The 16,239-nt window shown below is 42.7% G+C and overlaps 3 protein-coding genes across 6 annotated transcripts; 2 read left to right on the forward strand and 1 right to left on the reverse strand.

Moving 5' to 3' along the window:
- Positions 1–844: 844 nt before the first annotated feature.
- Positions 845–3,849, forward strand: LOC115756534. Of its 2 annotated transcripts, XM_048284423.1 has the most exons (8): positions 845–1,230; positions 1,740–1,913; positions 1,998–2,090; positions 2,189–2,257; positions 2,795–3,001; positions 3,172–3,192; positions 3,265–3,390; positions 3,535–3,849. In XM_048284423.1, the coding sequence occupies exons 1-8, from the start codon at positions 958–960 to the stop codon at positions 3,688–3,690; spliced, it is 1,119 nt and encodes a 372-aa protein (XP_048140380.1). In that variant the 5' UTR covers positions 845–957; the 3' UTR covers positions 3,691–3,849. The 2 variants fall into 2 exon arrangements, with proteins under 2 accessions (XP_048140380.1, XP_030552219.1); XM_030696359.2 differs by lacking the exon at positions 3,172–3,192 and having other exon boundaries at positions 849–1,230.
- A 3,206-nt stretch (positions 3,850–7,055) lies between these two features.
- On the forward strand, positions 7,056–8,019 carry LOC115756536 (protein LIM1). The gene is made up of 2 exons (XM_030696361.2): positions 7,056–7,575; positions 7,772–8,019. The coding sequence occupies exons 1-2, from the start codon at positions 7,269–7,271 to the stop codon at positions 7,786–7,788; spliced, it is 324 nt and encodes a 107-aa protein (XP_030552221.1). The 5' UTR covers positions 7,056–7,268; the 3' UTR covers positions 7,789–8,019.
- A 2,063-nt stretch (positions 8,020–10,082) lies between these two features.
- LOC115756532 (SURP and G-patch domain-containing protein 1-like protein) lies at positions 10,083–15,843 on the reverse strand. Of its 3 annotated transcripts, XM_048284679.1 has the most exons (10): positions 15,647–15,773; positions 15,558–15,562; positions 14,570–15,013; positions 13,347–13,473; positions 13,020–13,183; positions 11,912–12,055; positions 11,390–11,524; positions 11,095–11,274; positions 10,587–10,765; positions 10,083–10,492 (listed from the first exon to the last, which is right to left on the reverse strand). In XM_048284679.1, the coding sequence occupies exons 3-10, from the start codon at positions 14,967–14,969 to the stop codon at positions 10,466–10,468; spliced, it is 1,356 nt and encodes a 451-aa protein (XP_048140636.1). In that variant the 5' UTR covers positions 14,970–15,013; positions 15,558–15,562; positions 15,647–15,773; the 3' UTR covers positions 10,083–10,465. The 3 variants fall into 3 exon arrangements, with proteins under 3 accessions (XP_048140636.1, XP_048140637.1, XP_048140635.1); XM_048284680.1 differs by lacking the exon at positions 15,558–15,562 and having other exon boundaries at positions 14,570–15,011; positions 15,732–15,843; XM_048284678.1 differs by lacking the exon at positions 15,558–15,562 and having other exon boundaries at positions 14,570–15,011; positions 15,663–15,816.
- Positions 15,844–16,239: the final 396 nt, after the last annotated feature.

Consider the following 16,239-nt stretch of genomic DNA (forward strand, 5'->3'; position numbering starts at 1 on the left):
AGCTTTACTGAGAACAAATTCCCCTCTTGTAAGAACCGAGCCTGATCCACCGATCCGATCCTTCGCATTCTAGTGAAAAGAAAGAGAGAGAATATACAGACTTGCATCCTTGCTTTTCAATTCAAAAACAGACACATAACTCAATTGCTAATTGAGGATATATCGGACTTGCATCTATTTTGCCTGCAGCAACCTATGCGAAAGAAATCGATCACAATCTCGCTTTACTAAATTCAAAAGTGGAGCTGAGTCCAAACAAAACGTAAATTATCTTAATAGAGTTTCATCTTGTGAAAGAGCTTCTTAATATCCTTGATAGTCATCATTGATTGTTTAGATTTCTAGCTCAGATAAAATTGAATAAGAAATTCATGAATTTTTCAATATAATATCCATTTCTCGAAGAATGATTATTGTAATATCTAAATCGTAAGCAGGAAAGGAGTTTATTACGGCATTCCAGAGCCATGGGATGCGACATAAACCTCGTAGTTAGACACGTGGACTTCGAACGGGAATAGCTATGGAGGACTTTTATCAGATTTTGTGGCATCCTAAATCCAAATCCGGGCGAGGAGGGGGCTGTTCACTCACATGGGTGATGGGGTTTAACAGGGGAGGAATTTTCCATGACCACCCGGGATCGAGAAGAGAAGGTAAAGGTCAAAGAAAGATGATCGTCCATTCTCCCGGAACTGCAAGCGCTGGGAAGGTAATGGCGTGCCGTAGGAAGGTGGACAAAGAGATGAAACGCCTCTCCCAGCCATCCCCGCCTCGTCCCCTCCAAACAAAATGCCATTTCTTTTATTACGGGAATTTCACGTTCGCAAGGTACCACCACTTTCTCTTTCTTATGCTTTTTTATGCCGTCTTCTCTCCCAGCTCCCCATCGTCATTCCATGATCTCTCTCTCTCTTTCTCTCTCCCCTCCCCCGTAAGCTCAATTGAGGATCGGAAATGGGAGTGCCGGTGATAGATCTGTCGCCCTACCTCGACATCTCCCGCACTCTGAGCTCCCACCCTGAGGAGATTGCGGCTCAACTGGGTCCCTCGCTGATGGGTCTGTGCGGGGAGGTGAGTCGGATCCTGAGGGAAACGGGGGCTCTCGTGGTGAAGGACCCCAGGTGCTCCGCCCTCGACAACGATCTCTTCATCGACATGATGGAGAAGTACTTCGATGCCCCTCCTCACTTCAAGCGCCTCCAAGAGCGGCCCCACCTCCATTACCAGGTAAGTCCTCCCCTCCCTCTTCTTCGGCTTTCTTGGAGCAGCTACTACTGTGTCTCCTCCTTCGGAAACGGGGATTGCGCGTGACCATGTATCTAAACATGGGCTGTCTCTCTCTTAGCTTGTTATTAACATAGTCGTTGCCTACATTCTTGTAAATTAGAGTGTAGTTGGAGGCCCCCTCCTTCTGTCCAGAGAGAGTTTTGTTTATTTGGAAAGCTTTTTGCTTTTCGCATTTCTCCTCCTTGCCTTCAACCTTCCTTGTTCAGCTTAATCAATACTAAAGAAAAAAGTTAATTTGAGGCAATCCGCCGCCGAGAATTTTTTTGTTAGCTATGGAATGAATTTGAGGGTAAAGGATGAGCTAGTCGTTCAGGTGTTTTATTCGGGAGCCCAATACAACGGGAGACTACTCTTTCTTAGCCTGTATTTTCAAGTAGGGCGCTTTGCTATGTTCGTTAGAGCTGACGATATGTATTTTCACAAGAGTGCGGATGGAATGGATATGACAGGTTGGAGTAACCCCTGAAGGTGTAGAAGTTCCTAGGAGCTTGGTTGATGAAGAAATTCAAGACAAGTTAAAGTCAATGCCCGAGGAGGTCCGGCCAGCTACTCCAAAGGGCCCAGATCCTAAGTGGCGATACATGTGGAGAGTAGGCCCCCGGCCATCAAACACCCACTTTCAGGTCTTCCATCCCCGCTTTTGCTTCTTTGTATCCTCTTCTATCCCCTCTATCCCTTGATCATTCATTGACCCATCTCTTAAGCAGGAACTGAATTCAGAGCCTGTCATACCCGATGGTTTTCCTCAATGGAAGGATACCATGGATGCTTGGGGTTACAAAATGATATCAGCAGTAGAGGTGATTCACCAGTGTGATGATCCTTTATCCTCTCATACTTGTTTTCGCGCCAATCGGCTGAATGTCTGTTGTCTGATGTAATCTAATATGGTGTTTAGGCCGTAGCCGAAATGGCAGCAATTGGCTTTGGCTTGCCAAAAGATGCATTCACTTCTCTCATGAAGCAGGTGATGATCATATAGCTTGAAATTCTTCTGCATGTTCTGCTTGACTTCAGCTCTGTTATCAAAATTGGAGATTGGGAATGAAAGACTACTCTGAGTGATTTTCCCCCATCATGCTCCCTCTAGGATAATCTTGCATGCAATGTTGCCCTCATTTATCACTTATTAGCAGTGTGCATCCACATCCTGTTCTTTTTTTGGTAGAAGTATAAGATATCAGGAAGCAGCATAGTGTCCCAGTTACCACTTGGTGACTTAATTAATCATTATTCATGTTGCTGCTCACACAGGAGACCTTTGAGACCATTGTTGATATATTCCTGACTTCTTGCGAAACATCTCCCCTCTGACTAAATAGTGACACTGTTTTAGTGCATTACCTTGATAGCTTTGTTTAAGACTTAAGAATGTGCTGTGGAAGATATAGGCACTGCTGACTGTCTTCAAGCACACTTGTTCTAACTGGCAGTCTTGATATTTGTTCATTCCCTTTTCTATATAATGTTTCACGTGCTGAAGTATGGTTTTCGGTTTCCACAGGGACCACATCTTCTTGCCCCAACAGGAAGTGACCTCTGCCAGTATGGGCAGGAGGGAACCGTGTTTGCTGGATATCACTACGACCTTAATTTTCTTACTATTCATGGTAGAAGTAGATTCCCTGGCCTGAACATCTGGTTAAGGAATGGGCAAAAGGTTGAAGTGAAGGTTCCAGTAGGATGTCTTCTTATTCAGACAGGAAAGCAGGTAGGGTAATGCAGAGGCAAGCTCTGCTGTCCACTCAGAGCTATTGATGTCAAAAGCAATAGTTTGGAAAAGTCAGTCCTCTCATTTTCTAAGCTATCTTCGACTTTCATTATGCTTTGTCAATATCTCCAAGATCATCCCAGGCATTTACTTTCATTTTGCTTTGTCAATATCTCAAATACTATTTCCAGGAATTCCTTGATCTGATTTACCAATTTTGATTTACGTTGTTGCCTTCCTCCTACAATGGCATTATACTGCAGATAGAGTGGCTAACTGCTGGTGATTGCATGGCTGGTATGCATGAAGTTGTTGTAACAAGTCGGACAATGGATGCTGTGGCAGCTGCATCAAAGCAAAATCACAGCCTATGGAGAGTATCTTCAACGGTGAGTATCACTATGGGCTGCTTCTGTCGGTATTTGATTATTTGTGTTAATTTTGTATGAACCTTGCAGTGCTCCAATTAAACTTAGGAACTTTTATCTGAATTGTGTGTACATTGTCTGATTTATTTTATCCGCCATGTGTAGCTGTTTGCTCACATAGCATCGGATGCGGTGCTGAAGCCTTTAGGCCATTTTGCGGATTCCCCACTTGCCACCAAATATCCACCCATGCGTGCTGGAGAATTTGTCGAACAAGAACTTGCTGTGATCAATCTGAAAGGAAGTAAAGGAGAATCCTAATGCTCTTGTCCCTTGGACGACTCTTCTTTGAATAATGGGAACAGCATAGCATGTTGAATTAGTTTGAAATGTGATAAACAGTGGTCGTTCTCATTGTATTCCTTGTTAGCTAACTTCGGGCCAGAAGGCATCAGAACCGTGAAAAGAATCCATTTTGATGCGGAACGGTGCTGCAAGGACTGCTCTTGCCTGTGTTTGGCACATTGGTCTTGCTAATTGTGACTTCAGTCAGAGGTTAACATACATTTACTCGTGATATGCGAATGCTGTCCGAAACTAATTTGATCTGTACTATTCTGAGCCCAAAAGCCCGAGAGTAGTCAACAATCAGTTGATGAGTTCTAGGGGGTGCTTTTGTGAAACTAAGAGCACGTGAGATACTCTGTGCCTTAGGCGATGTTCTGAATCTATCATTTGCAGAATAGGATAAACAAACTTGAGCATGAGTTTTCCTTGTGAAACAAAATGAAAACATAAGGTGAAGACTGAATATTGAGAGCTAAGAAAGAACAAATGTTTGACAAAATAATGTTGTTTGCAAGGGATAAAGCAAGCTGGTTGTCCTTGTCGCGACCCGCCTTCAGCCTCTCCCGGGAGTCCGGCGGGTTTAGAGGTATTGCCATTAGTCAATGGTATGGACTCTCCCAAGTCCCGCCTCGCGTGACATTGGATTTCTTTTTACCGATTAGCAAATTAAAATGATATTAAGAGTCGTCACCAGCTTATTAGGGTCGGCTAGAAACCAATCGAGACACGGGAATGTTATCTTAATTCCTACGCAACTAGAGCTTCTAGGTTTGGGGATTTATTTACGCTAACTAGATAATTAGCGCCATTTTGGTACCTAATCGATCGATATTTCCTAAAGTGATCACACATTTTGCATATCATTTTAAGCTCATCGGATATCTAACCAAGTACTAAATGCATAATGTTTTTCTGTCATTTCGTGCAATTACTTATTTATTCTTAACCTAACAATATAGGAAAAACGATTAACATGTAATTTTTCAAAAGACAGTGTTGTAATAAACATTCAATCAGGTAAATATGCCAAATAAAAGGCTAGAATAAACACATGCAGACCAAATCTATGATGACGATATTTAAACAAACAACTTTAACTCGAAGGTCGAATTACAACAGTATTAGATCGGATTAGACATCGGTCTTCAATCAACGCCAATATAAAGCTTAGAAACTCACATGAGGGGTAAAAAGGTCAAGAAAATCATTTTTCTAATTTTCTGAAATTTTTCTTTTTTTTTTTTTTTTTGAAATTTTTGAAAATTTTCTATTTTTCAATTTTTTTTATTAATTTTTTATTGATTTATTTTTTTCAATAAAACGGAGCCGGGTCCGGATCGGGTTCTCGGACCCGGACCTGGTTCAGGTCGTCGGACCTGATCCGGTCCGAGGGAGGGAACCGGACCCGAACCCGGACCCGGTGGGCACAAAAGGGCTCAGGCCCACTCTTTCTATTTAGACCGAACTGGGTCCGTGCCCTTCTCCGGCTCGGCCCCCCAGGGCCCAAATCAGCACAGGCCCGACGGCCCCTCTTCATTTCGGCCCTTCACGGAACACCCCCCCAACCCAAGCCCAAACTTCTTTCCTCAATTTTAACACAGGCCCAATCTATTCAAGTAACTGAACAGGCCCAAATGTCAAACAGACCAAGATCAGCCCCAACCCAAGATCACTTCTTCTCTGTTCACCATCTTCTTCGTGCAGCAACCTCCTCCCTGCAACACCCGACCACGTTCTGCCCTTCCGACACCAACCGTCCGTGCTCGAATCGCCGGTGCACCGCCGGAGATCGATCACCGTACCGCTTCCAGAGCACGTCCGTCGAACCTCCTGGAAGTCAACCGGTTCTGCTCGAGCTGGTGTCACCGTGTGTTGACGTTTGCGTCGCCTCCGCCCAAGCTCGCATCGCCTTCGTTCACCCTCGCATCGCCTCAGCTCGAGGTTGAGTCGCTTCTACACCCGTTAGGACTCGCTCGTCGTACTGTCGCCGGGTCACGCTCCGCCAGACCTCCTGGATGCCAACCGTTTCTGCCCACCTCGTGTCCAACTGGTCCGTCGCCACGTCGGACTGCCACTGGTTGGAGCTCACAGTCGCCTCCGGACCTCACTCGCGACCACTGGTTCAGGTTGCCTCGCCGCTAGGACCTGCTCGCGCTCCACCTTTACTCGCGTTCGCGTCGTCAATGGCCCGAGCTAATGTACCACCTCTCATGCTCGCGAGATACCACTGATCGTCGGACCAGAACGGCCACCGGCATATGCCACCAAACCTGTCTCACTTTGCCACTAACCCGAGGGGAACTCGGAAAAAGAACAAAGCTCCGAGTCGCCACCGATCGCCGGACATCTACGACACCTTCCAACGACGCCGGAAGCTCACAATGCTCCTCTTCCACTACAAAAGACCGACGACCCTACCACTAACGAGTCATGGAGGGACTAACTCGAACCCTTCAAGAGATAGGTGACGTACATTTGGCTAAGGGAGATCGCAGGTTGTAAGCATAACTCAAGCTAATATCTAGGCTACGAAACACTCGACGAACAACATGGGAAACGAACAACAGGCAAGAGGACATGCTATTGTCACTGTTCCTGCTGAAATAGGACGGGGTGAGGCAACTGAGGTTTACCAGGCTGAACGTAGGCAGTGGCTCGTGAAGAAGGCGTCGTGCTTCTCTCGGTCTCCACCTCTTGCTCTCTTCCTACCCCCATTTTTTCTCTGCGCCTACCTTCTTCTCCAACTCTCTCTCCCTTTTTCTCTATTTCCTCCCCATTTTTTTGGTCGCTGAACCGAACCGTCAGCCCGCCCTCCTCTCCTTCTTTTATGCTCATCCTGCCTCCTTAAAAAAAAAAATGGGCTGTGGAGAAAAAAGGAGAGAAGATGGGCTGCTCGCTGGGCCCATGTGGTAGGCTGGGCCTGAGGAAGAAATGGGCTGGCTTACTTTGAAATGAAAATGGCCCATTTGGGCTGCGCGGGCTCATCCGCGGGAAGGGAAAGGAAGGCGGGCCGGGTCTTGCTCACATGAGCGCGGTTCGACTCAGCTCGACCCGACTTTTTTTTTTTTGTCTTTTTTTTTTTTTGCAAAATTTATATATATATATATATATTTACTTTTCTATTTTGCAATAAGACAAAAAGAAGATGCATATTTGACAAATTAGACATGTTATTATTTAGCGAATAAAAATATAATATGGGATCGGCAAAATTAGGTGTCAACGGTCCTTTTAGACACTATATTCTATAATATGATATGCGGACCATGTCACCTCACCTCATGTAACTGCAAACGACTATAGCATACTCATATGTTCGAAATCATTGAGTGTGTACGTCCCAACCGATTCACCAACACACCCATTGCATGCCTTGCGGCTTGGTGTAGGTAAATCAGCTGAACGTTGCTGGTGGCTGAAACCATACATGACAGTCATGACTTTGTATAAGCCGTGGGGGCATTTTGCTTCTCCTATATAACGACCCATTCCCATGAAAAAAGGCTCTATGAGGCGACTATTGGAATCTGCTTCTAAACCAAGAACAAGAAATGAAGGCTTCTCAGTCCATCACACTTACAATGTTCGCGCTCGTGCTTGTAACTGCCAGTGTGGTGCAGAAGGGAGAGGGGCTTACTTGTGGGAGCACATTCTTCTCGGCAATGGTTCAGCTGATACCGTGCCGGGCAGCTCTAGCTCCTTTTAGCCCCATCCCACCCAGCGGAGCCTGCTGCAACGCCATCAAAGCTCTCGGGCAGCCATGCTTGTGCGTCTTGGTGAGTGGGCCCCCAATCTCAGGCGTCGACAGGAGCATGGCTCTGCAGCTCCCCGACAAGTGCACTGCCAACTTCGAACCCTGTAAGAAGCGCTCTCTTGTAACTGGAACCATTTACTGATGTACTTGATTTCTGCCTTGCAGTAGATTGACACCCTGCTTCCGGGCAGAGATTTGTTAGAGCGCCTGCTTCATGAGGAACATTATTTCCACTACTGTTCTTTTTACATTGCTCATCATTATGGATGACAGCTCCTCTTCGCATTGATCCCGATGCAGGTGATATGATGAAATAGACGATAAGCAAGAAGATGTGGAGGTGGCGTAATGAATAATACACTAGAATGCCAATAGAATCTTTCTTTGTTCAGTATTTAGTACTTCTGACCATAAGAAGATCAAGAAAGATCATGTACTGGGTCCTCTGTGGAATAAAGCTTCAACTTTTTCTGTTTTTTGGGGACTTTGTAATTACCCCTTTCTAGTAGAACTCTCAATGGTGCGCAACATTGCTCTCCTGCTCATGATGAGGACACTGACTCTTACTCTGTCTCCTTCATCTCTTTACCGCTTCTTACTAGCATCTGATACGAGGCAGTTTGCTCAGGCAAGCAAAAGGGCGATAGCTATTGTCCTGCCAACATTTCGTAAGAGAACAGGTTCGCAGATAGAGGGGAACCTAATGTGCGGTTGCTCTCACATTCAGGTATATGATAAACTACAGGACCAAAACGCCTCGTGAGAATTCTCTGCAAATGAACTATCCTCACAGGATTCCATGTATTAAAGTTAAGGAGGTAGAACTGCCGCAGAAAACCTGCAGATAAATATTTTCAAGTAGTGTTGAGAAAAAATTTGAGCCGTCAATAGATGATGCTGGTGGTATTAGACTATATGGAAACTCTGCTCCTTCAATTCAAATGATCTGTTGCATCCGCACACAAAAATAACCTGAAATCCTAGAGATATAGAGCATTAGACCCAGTTCCACCGATACAGTGCCTCAATTCCTATTCCGTCATCCATGTAAGTGTTAGCCTTTTGCTAGTTGGCCTCTCAACCTTCCTTTGATCCTTTTGACATCCTGCAATCAACTCTAACATGCATGATTAGCGTGGCTCTAGTTTAACTTATCAACCGATAGAAGATGCCGCAGCTTAGTTTAATCAAGCGGGACAAAAGTATATAATGCAATGCCTTGCTGGCCCAGACACCTCCAGGAAACTGTGGAGTCTCCTATCCGGTTCTCGTTATGCACACTATTGACTGTTCGTTGTGATTTTGTACAAGTTTATAAAAGAAGTGCTTTAACCATCTCTGCATATTCAACCATTCAATGTCTTCACTTCTCTTGTACTTCTTTCTTTTCCTTCTTTTTGTATGCCCAATTGGGTCGGCTAAACGGTTAAACCTGAACAGCGGAGTCTCTGGAAGGAATTCATGCTGAGATGTGGCTGATGTTCTTGCTCAAAGAAGACAACTTCATGGAATTACTTAATGCAAGACATGTATATTACTAGACTTGAAGAAGGTGCTCTCTATGAACTATTGCACGCAGAACAAATTAATCCAGCAGAAGGAAAAGGAACGGAAAACTAAGTCTGACGAAATACCGGAGCTGTCAAAAAAGTACATAAGTTTAGGTTTCAAAATACTTTCTGCAGGTTCATGAGATATGGCCTTATGGGTAGTTCCATGAACAATCCTTTGTGGGATTGGATTCTTTTGACGGTTGAAATGCCATAAAGCCCGAACCAAGATGGCATGCAGTTTTTTGGGATTCAACGGTGCAAAGCGATCATCGGACAGCAAGCATGCCCAAACAGGCCTCATGAACGCTGAAATAAGAGAACACCTAAGAATCTAGAGGAAATAAAATGCTATATTCATCCTCCGCCACTAATATGGAGGCGAAGTCCTCCAATGGCTATAATTTTTTCACGGCGGACCATGGTTGGTCTTAATTCAGATGATCAACCAGCATCTTACCAAAGATACTACAGCAAGAAGCATGAAAAACAAGAAAAGAAATTATCGGTAATCCGTGAGATGCTACCAGATGATAAAAATTCAGCTCATCTTATTGTCATTGCTTTCGTTTTTGCTCGTACTTGTCTTGTTTTCTAGTAAGTTTCAAACGGTGCCACATGAATTCAAGCCGTCCCTCTCAAAGAACGAATAATGAGAATGTAAAACCCATCCGCAGCATTGAAATTAGCTTGAGATCATGCAATAGTCTACACAAATTGCAACAATCTTGCTTGTCCATGAATAGAGAACCTTGCAGAAGTCCATACAAATTGCAACAATCTTGCTTGTCCATGAATTTAGACCGGGCGATTCATTTCTATACTCCTTGGAAGACAATATAACTATCAAAGGCTGCTCAAATAATAGATCTTGCGCTTTATGCGGCATTACTCATTTGTATGAAAAAGAAGAGCAGACTGCTTCTACCCAGCTAAGGTGGTTGCAATCTGGCCCTTAAAATTTTCAAATACGTAATTGAATTGAATCACAAGGCTGCAATTTGAACAGTCATAAACAGATGCAAATGAATTCAAGCAACTTTTCGACCAAAAAAAAAAAATCAAGCAACTGGCAACGGTGGATATTTCACGAAAGATTCTTCAGATAGAAGTTCCAACCGAGTTGCCACGGAACCAGCCAGGTGATGACATTAGCACATTCATCTCTAAACTACAAATGAAGTTCGACATTGCATCGTCAGAAACTCTTACAGAACAATGTCAATTTCGCCAAACCCCCCACCAACCCTAACAAAGGAAAAAGAAAATAACAAGGCCCGCCGAATTAGCGCCCAAAAGAGGAGACTTTCATAGGCAAGAAATTGAATAGAACAAATCCAGACGAATTCAATAGACACTAGGAAACTTTCATCTCTCTCCTGAAAGCTCTGCATGATTCTAACAATATCCACCAGTCTTCGCATAGAGGTAAGACCGAACTTGTTCAATAGTACGCTTTTCGAGGATTATTCTGCGGGATCAAAACAGCATGCAGCACTGGTCAGTTCACAAATATAAGGTTTACAAGGCTCATGCAGCAAATATTAAGGCAAAGAGTTTAGCACCAGAGGGTTTGGTCGGTAACGATATCCAAGCATCATCCTCTTTTTATACTGCTCATATATATCATCTTCTGGCTTCACCTCTCCAGGATTATGAGCACCAACACCCAAGTTGTTTTTCTTCACTTCACCAGCCATGATTGGATCAGCAATACCGCTTCTAGAGCTTCCAAGACCCTCACCTGCTCAAATAGCCAGGTGCACCAATTAGCCTCTTCCACTCAGACACAATTAGGAAGTCAGACACCACAAGAATAATTCCTCATCAACCACCATCGTTGGCTTAAATGTCACAGAACAAGGAGTTTCCTCCATACTTAAGCCACTTAGGAGCTATACAAGATACTTAACAAATCGACACATTCATTAACTTCAGTACATCATGCACACAGGATTAAGCTGCTTATGTGACATACTTATCCTAACAAAACAATCTAGCTATCTAAACGCTGCCTTATCTTCTAGATGGAACGATGCCAAGAGCTACAGCGAATAGGAAATTGAGAAGTACCTTCTTTCCAACCCATTTTTGACAAAAGCTTATGGCCAACATTATCAGCCTGAATCCTGGCCCTTTCAGCAGCCTCTCTAGAAGCCCTTCGGGCAGAGGCATCATTACATGAAGCCAAAAACCTTTCAAGCTCTTCTGGAGGAATGAAATCACCCATGTGATGACCTTTCTTGGAGGGTCCTATGAAACAAAACACAAATGTGTCATCTCAACTGAGATGCAGATAGCTAGACGCAAAAAAAAAAACAGAAAGAAAACACCCGCTCACAAAGAAATTCAAAATTCATAAGGTAACCTTGAAGAGAAGTAGGTGGAGGCATTTCGTCTTTTGATTGTCTAGGTTGTCTCCTCCTCTCCTCCTGGGCAGCCTTTTTCATGTAAAATTCCATCATTGCTACAGGATCTGCACTTGCTGTAGAACCTGACTCACCTGTGTTCAACAGAACTCGATCAAACAACATGCTTAATCCTTTATCGTGCTCACTTAATAATGCCAAGAAAGCACGGACCACAAAAGGTCTTTGTAGCATGTTGCAATTTAACCAAAAAGAAGTACTCACATCATTTCTAGCATGTTGCAACTTTGTACCTTGTATTAATAACTTGTTAGATGTAATCGTTTGTCTTTGGATCAAATTGATTTCAGGTTGTCTTCAATTCTAATGATTTCAGCACATTCAGCTTTTCAGATGCTGCCATATTCTATTTTACCTTCTATAAATACGAACATTTTATGATCATATTTGTCTCTTATTTGGAAGTATATCAGTAATTTAAGCCAAATTCAGATGACATGATGAAACAAATGTGTAATCACCGTTCCTATCTGAAGCAACTCCAGAACCATCTGTAGCTTCGTACAATGCTGAAGCAGGAGTTTGATAACTTAAGTGATGGGCCTGGCTGTTGAGTATCCTTTGGGAGCCAGAATTTGATCTTGACTCTGGTATACCTACTCCACCTGCAAAAGGCAAACCAGGAGATTAAAACGACCATTTAAATTTTACTTGCAATTATTAGGGGGTGCAGATAATTTACAGCGAAGAATTCTAAAGAACCAACATAGACAATAATGAGATAGAAAACAACTCAGAGTCTGAATGACTTGGGTAGGAAAAATCATCCATTTATAGAATGGAAGATGCACTGCATAGCAAACAATGTAAGCTGCAAATAGATAAATGCAAGGGCACAGACAAAACAAGCAGAATCAGCCTGAACCATGAAATCTAAAATGCAAAGCAACCACCCCGTAACTTTCAAAAGAATCAACTCCCTTGGACATCCCGTTCTCTGTCTATCACATTCACAAACGCATTCCACTTTTGCTTTAGCAAAGATACTACAAGGACTTTCTACTTTTGCTAGTACAATTACAACAATCTGAAACTCCAGATCGCACATGATACTCCATATGTGTGCTCTCTACTATATGATACATACAGCAAAACCATCAAACAGAAAGTGCTGAACAACATGATATTGAATGATAGGGCTAAGTGGGAGCTTGAGAGAGCTTTAGCCCTGCATAGGCGCTACAACTGCAATAGAGCATTCGACGAGCAATTAAAGCAGAAGGTGAAAGTTGAAACACTTGGACTTGAGTTCTGATAGCAATTCCAGTGTGCTTTTTGCAGCTTTTGCTGTTCCAACTTTATGTTCAGATTTCTCTCAGTTAAGTGGTTTGAAATGTAAATACTTCAAGAGAATTTGATCTTCACATGTATGAAGTTAGTTTTACACTTAATTACATGCCGGATATTCATGTTCTTAAACTCTACACAATTTCACAGCATGCACAGAACAAAAGCAATGGAAGTGCAGAAACTAATTATTTGCCGGCATCCAAGACATCAAACTAGCTAAGACCATGGAATACCATGCAACTCTGAAAAAGAAAGACATTCAAGCACGATAACACCAACCATTGCGAGATTTCTGAGGTTCCTTGCTCTCTAAAGAAAGGGCATTTTCCTCCTGAGCAAGCCAAAGGGCATTTTCCTCCTGAGCAAGCCAAAGGGCATTTTCCTCCTGAGCAAGCCGGTACTTGTAGTACTTGTAATCAGCACAGGTTTTGTCAAATAAAAACCTGTGCATAATATAAAACATTAGGGACAAGCTGGCAAAGGCAAGGGAGAATCGCCATTTGCTTGTGTGCTTGAAAAAGACTCGATGGATGATTATGTATCTAAGCACCACACAGAAGCCAAACAACAGCTATGTTCCAGACAGAAATATATCAAAGTATATACCTGAATGGAGTATCCCCAGGATTTTTCTGGCGAGACATATCTTCGAGATGCCTTCCATTTTTGGCCACAAAGCTGGCTAATTTGTCCGCAACTTTCTTTACTGTAGGATCGCTTGGGGAAGGTGGTGCTGCACGTCACTTACAAAACTGATTAATACCGAGAGCATGAACAAGAGAATGCAAACTACTCTTGTAGCAGGCGTGCCACATATTTCCATATCTTTCAGTGAACATCTCTTTCCACCAATGTTGGTAGGTACTTAAGGTTAAAGCTGCATTCACGAGGGAAGAAATATTCAAAAATGTTTTGCTCTCCTTATGAGAAATTGAACCCATAAAGGGTTAAAATATTGCGTAAAGGGGACTGCATCAACCAACATCAAACATTTAAATCACATTTCATTACAGTATAGAAGTAATCACGACTCCAAAACCAGGTGGCATAAACCCCGGGATGGAATTACTCCTGTATTGAGCTTACTAGAAGTGCACACCCGAACAGCAAAAGGACTAAAGACGTTTCAGAATTATAAGAAAACATCATATATTGGCTATCAGGTTAAAAAACCAAAAGTGATAGCAAAATGGGGGCTTCTTCTCTGCACTTATCCAGTAAAGTGCAACCAAGTAAGCCTGTCTCTGAAAGATATTTTGTTTCCACACATTCTACTCGGATTTCCAACACAACAAGCGCAAATAACTACACAAAAATAAAAAAATAAAAATGTCAGACAAACACCACAAAAGACATAAGACTCTAAGCAACATTGCTATTTCAAAGATCAGAAGAAAAGACAAGCGGAGTAAAGGCCAAACAATGTTTCCCTAAGATTTTGGACTTTCCTCTTTAAAAAAAAAAAAAACAGAGAGGAAGGAAGAAAGCAATCAATCAGAATCTGAAGGTGAAACAATAGTTGAAGCATAACTAAAAAGGAGAGACCTAGAATAAAGAATAGGCATCCATCCAAAAGAATGACGCAAAATGAGTAACAAACAGCATGTACTATCAATTCACTATGAGCTCCAACCACGACAAACCATTACTGTTGTTGAACAAAAGCAAATTCTACCACAAGATACCGAAATGCAAGAGAAAATCTCATCACTTGCTGATTACTTGAAGCAATCTCGCCATTCCATTCCTCGACAAGAAAGACAATCCAAACGAAAGCCTCCCATCACAGCCCTGACCACACAAAATTATTTTCATGAAGTGGTATTTACCAACATCATCCCGTCCTGATGATTCCTCATAGGCTTCCTGCTTGATTAATTTCCTCCGTTTAACTGACGTGTCACCCAAATTACCCCTAGCATCAGCATCATCTTCATCCTCATCTGCAGCTAGCTTAACTGGAGGTGCAACAAGCCTTGACTTCTGTTTCAAGCTGAATGCAAGTTTACCACCGGATAAAGGCTGACTGGACTTTCCAGAATTATTAGCCTTGCTATCCAATTGTGTTTTGGAAGCACTAGGGTTCCCAGATCTTGAAACAATTGAACTCTGTTTGGGATCTCCTGATGGATCACTTGTATCCCTTGCTTTTTCTTGCTGAAGCTGTTTGAACCTCTCCATGAAGGAACCATCATTAACGAAAAGGCTAGACGATGCTTCCTTTTCCATGAGCAAACAACCAACTGAGCTCAGTCTGTAAACGGGACGTCACTGTTTCCAAACAAGCTTTCAAGCTACTTAGACATTGTACTGAACGTTTTGAAACCAAAAAGAAATGAAACAGAAATTCCACAAGGAAGTTGTGTAAATCTAACGGATAATAACCACACCAAAGAGTACAAGAAGGAACAACACTTCTCTGTTCGCACAAGCATTATATCCGATACAATCAAAACCCGAATAAAACCATCATGGAATCAATCACTGGATTCAAAAGAATACACCAAAAAATAGGTTCTTCATATGTCCCGCTAGAATAAAAAACCAAGGGCAAGTCAGCGTGAACAGAAAACCGCAAACGTGCAGGACTAAAAGGTGGCAGATTCATCACCCAGATTCAACATACTCAGCACCTCATCCTAAAAGCACAGTTATAGGATTTGGCGGCTGCCGCATTTCTCATTCAGACAAGACAGGACCTGTATCGTGAGAATGCAACTTCGACGGTAAACAAATGAAAAACCCTAATTATCAGCTAATCAGGGCAGATCGGGGGAATAGCAAGGTATGAGAAACAACCAACTGGATGAACAAAAGCAAAGGGACAGACAATCATGCACAAATAGCGAACAGAAGATTCAAATATCAAACGGGACAACGGCAATCGAGAGAAATTGGTCGGTGATCGATCAAAAGAAGTACAATTCAACACCCATTCCTAACCAATTTGAACGCGGGGCAAATCGAGCCGAATCAGGTAAGAGCGACAACCTGCGGGTGGCGATGCGCAACCCAAAATCTGAAACGACAAGCGCAGACCAAAGGAGGAGGACGTGCACGGAACGTGAGGCGCTCGCGCGAGCGGAGGTTCCCGTCTTATAATATAATGGGAAAATAAAAATAAAAAAAGGCGTCAAGTGCCCTTAATTTCTCAAATAAGGACCTAAAATGGATATTATTTCAAATAAGACCATAAAGTACTTAATTTAGTCCTTTAATTATATTTTTTTTCTTTTTCTTTTTTTTTCTTCCCCCTTTCCTCTTCCCTCCCCTCTCCATCTCCTTCTCCATCTCCACCGCCATCGCCATATAGGCCCGGTTTGATTCAACATTTGACCAAGGGACTTTGAGAAAATGCAAATATCTTTGGACTAAAGGCTTTTTTCAAAATACAAATAGTATTTGGTAAAGTGTATTTTAAAAACATATTTGGAAAGCAATGTTGATGTAAATGTTATTTGGTGAAAAATGAACTTTATAAAATATTTTTTCTTTTTGA

This window comes from Rhodamnia argentea, chromosome 8 (assembly GCF_020921035.1).
Source record: "Rhodamnia argentea isolate NSW1041297 chromosome 8, ASM2092103v1, whole genome shotgun sequence".
Taxonomy (NCBI): Eukaryota; Viridiplantae; Streptophyta; class Magnoliopsida; order Myrtales; family Myrtaceae; genus Rhodamnia; species Rhodamnia argentea.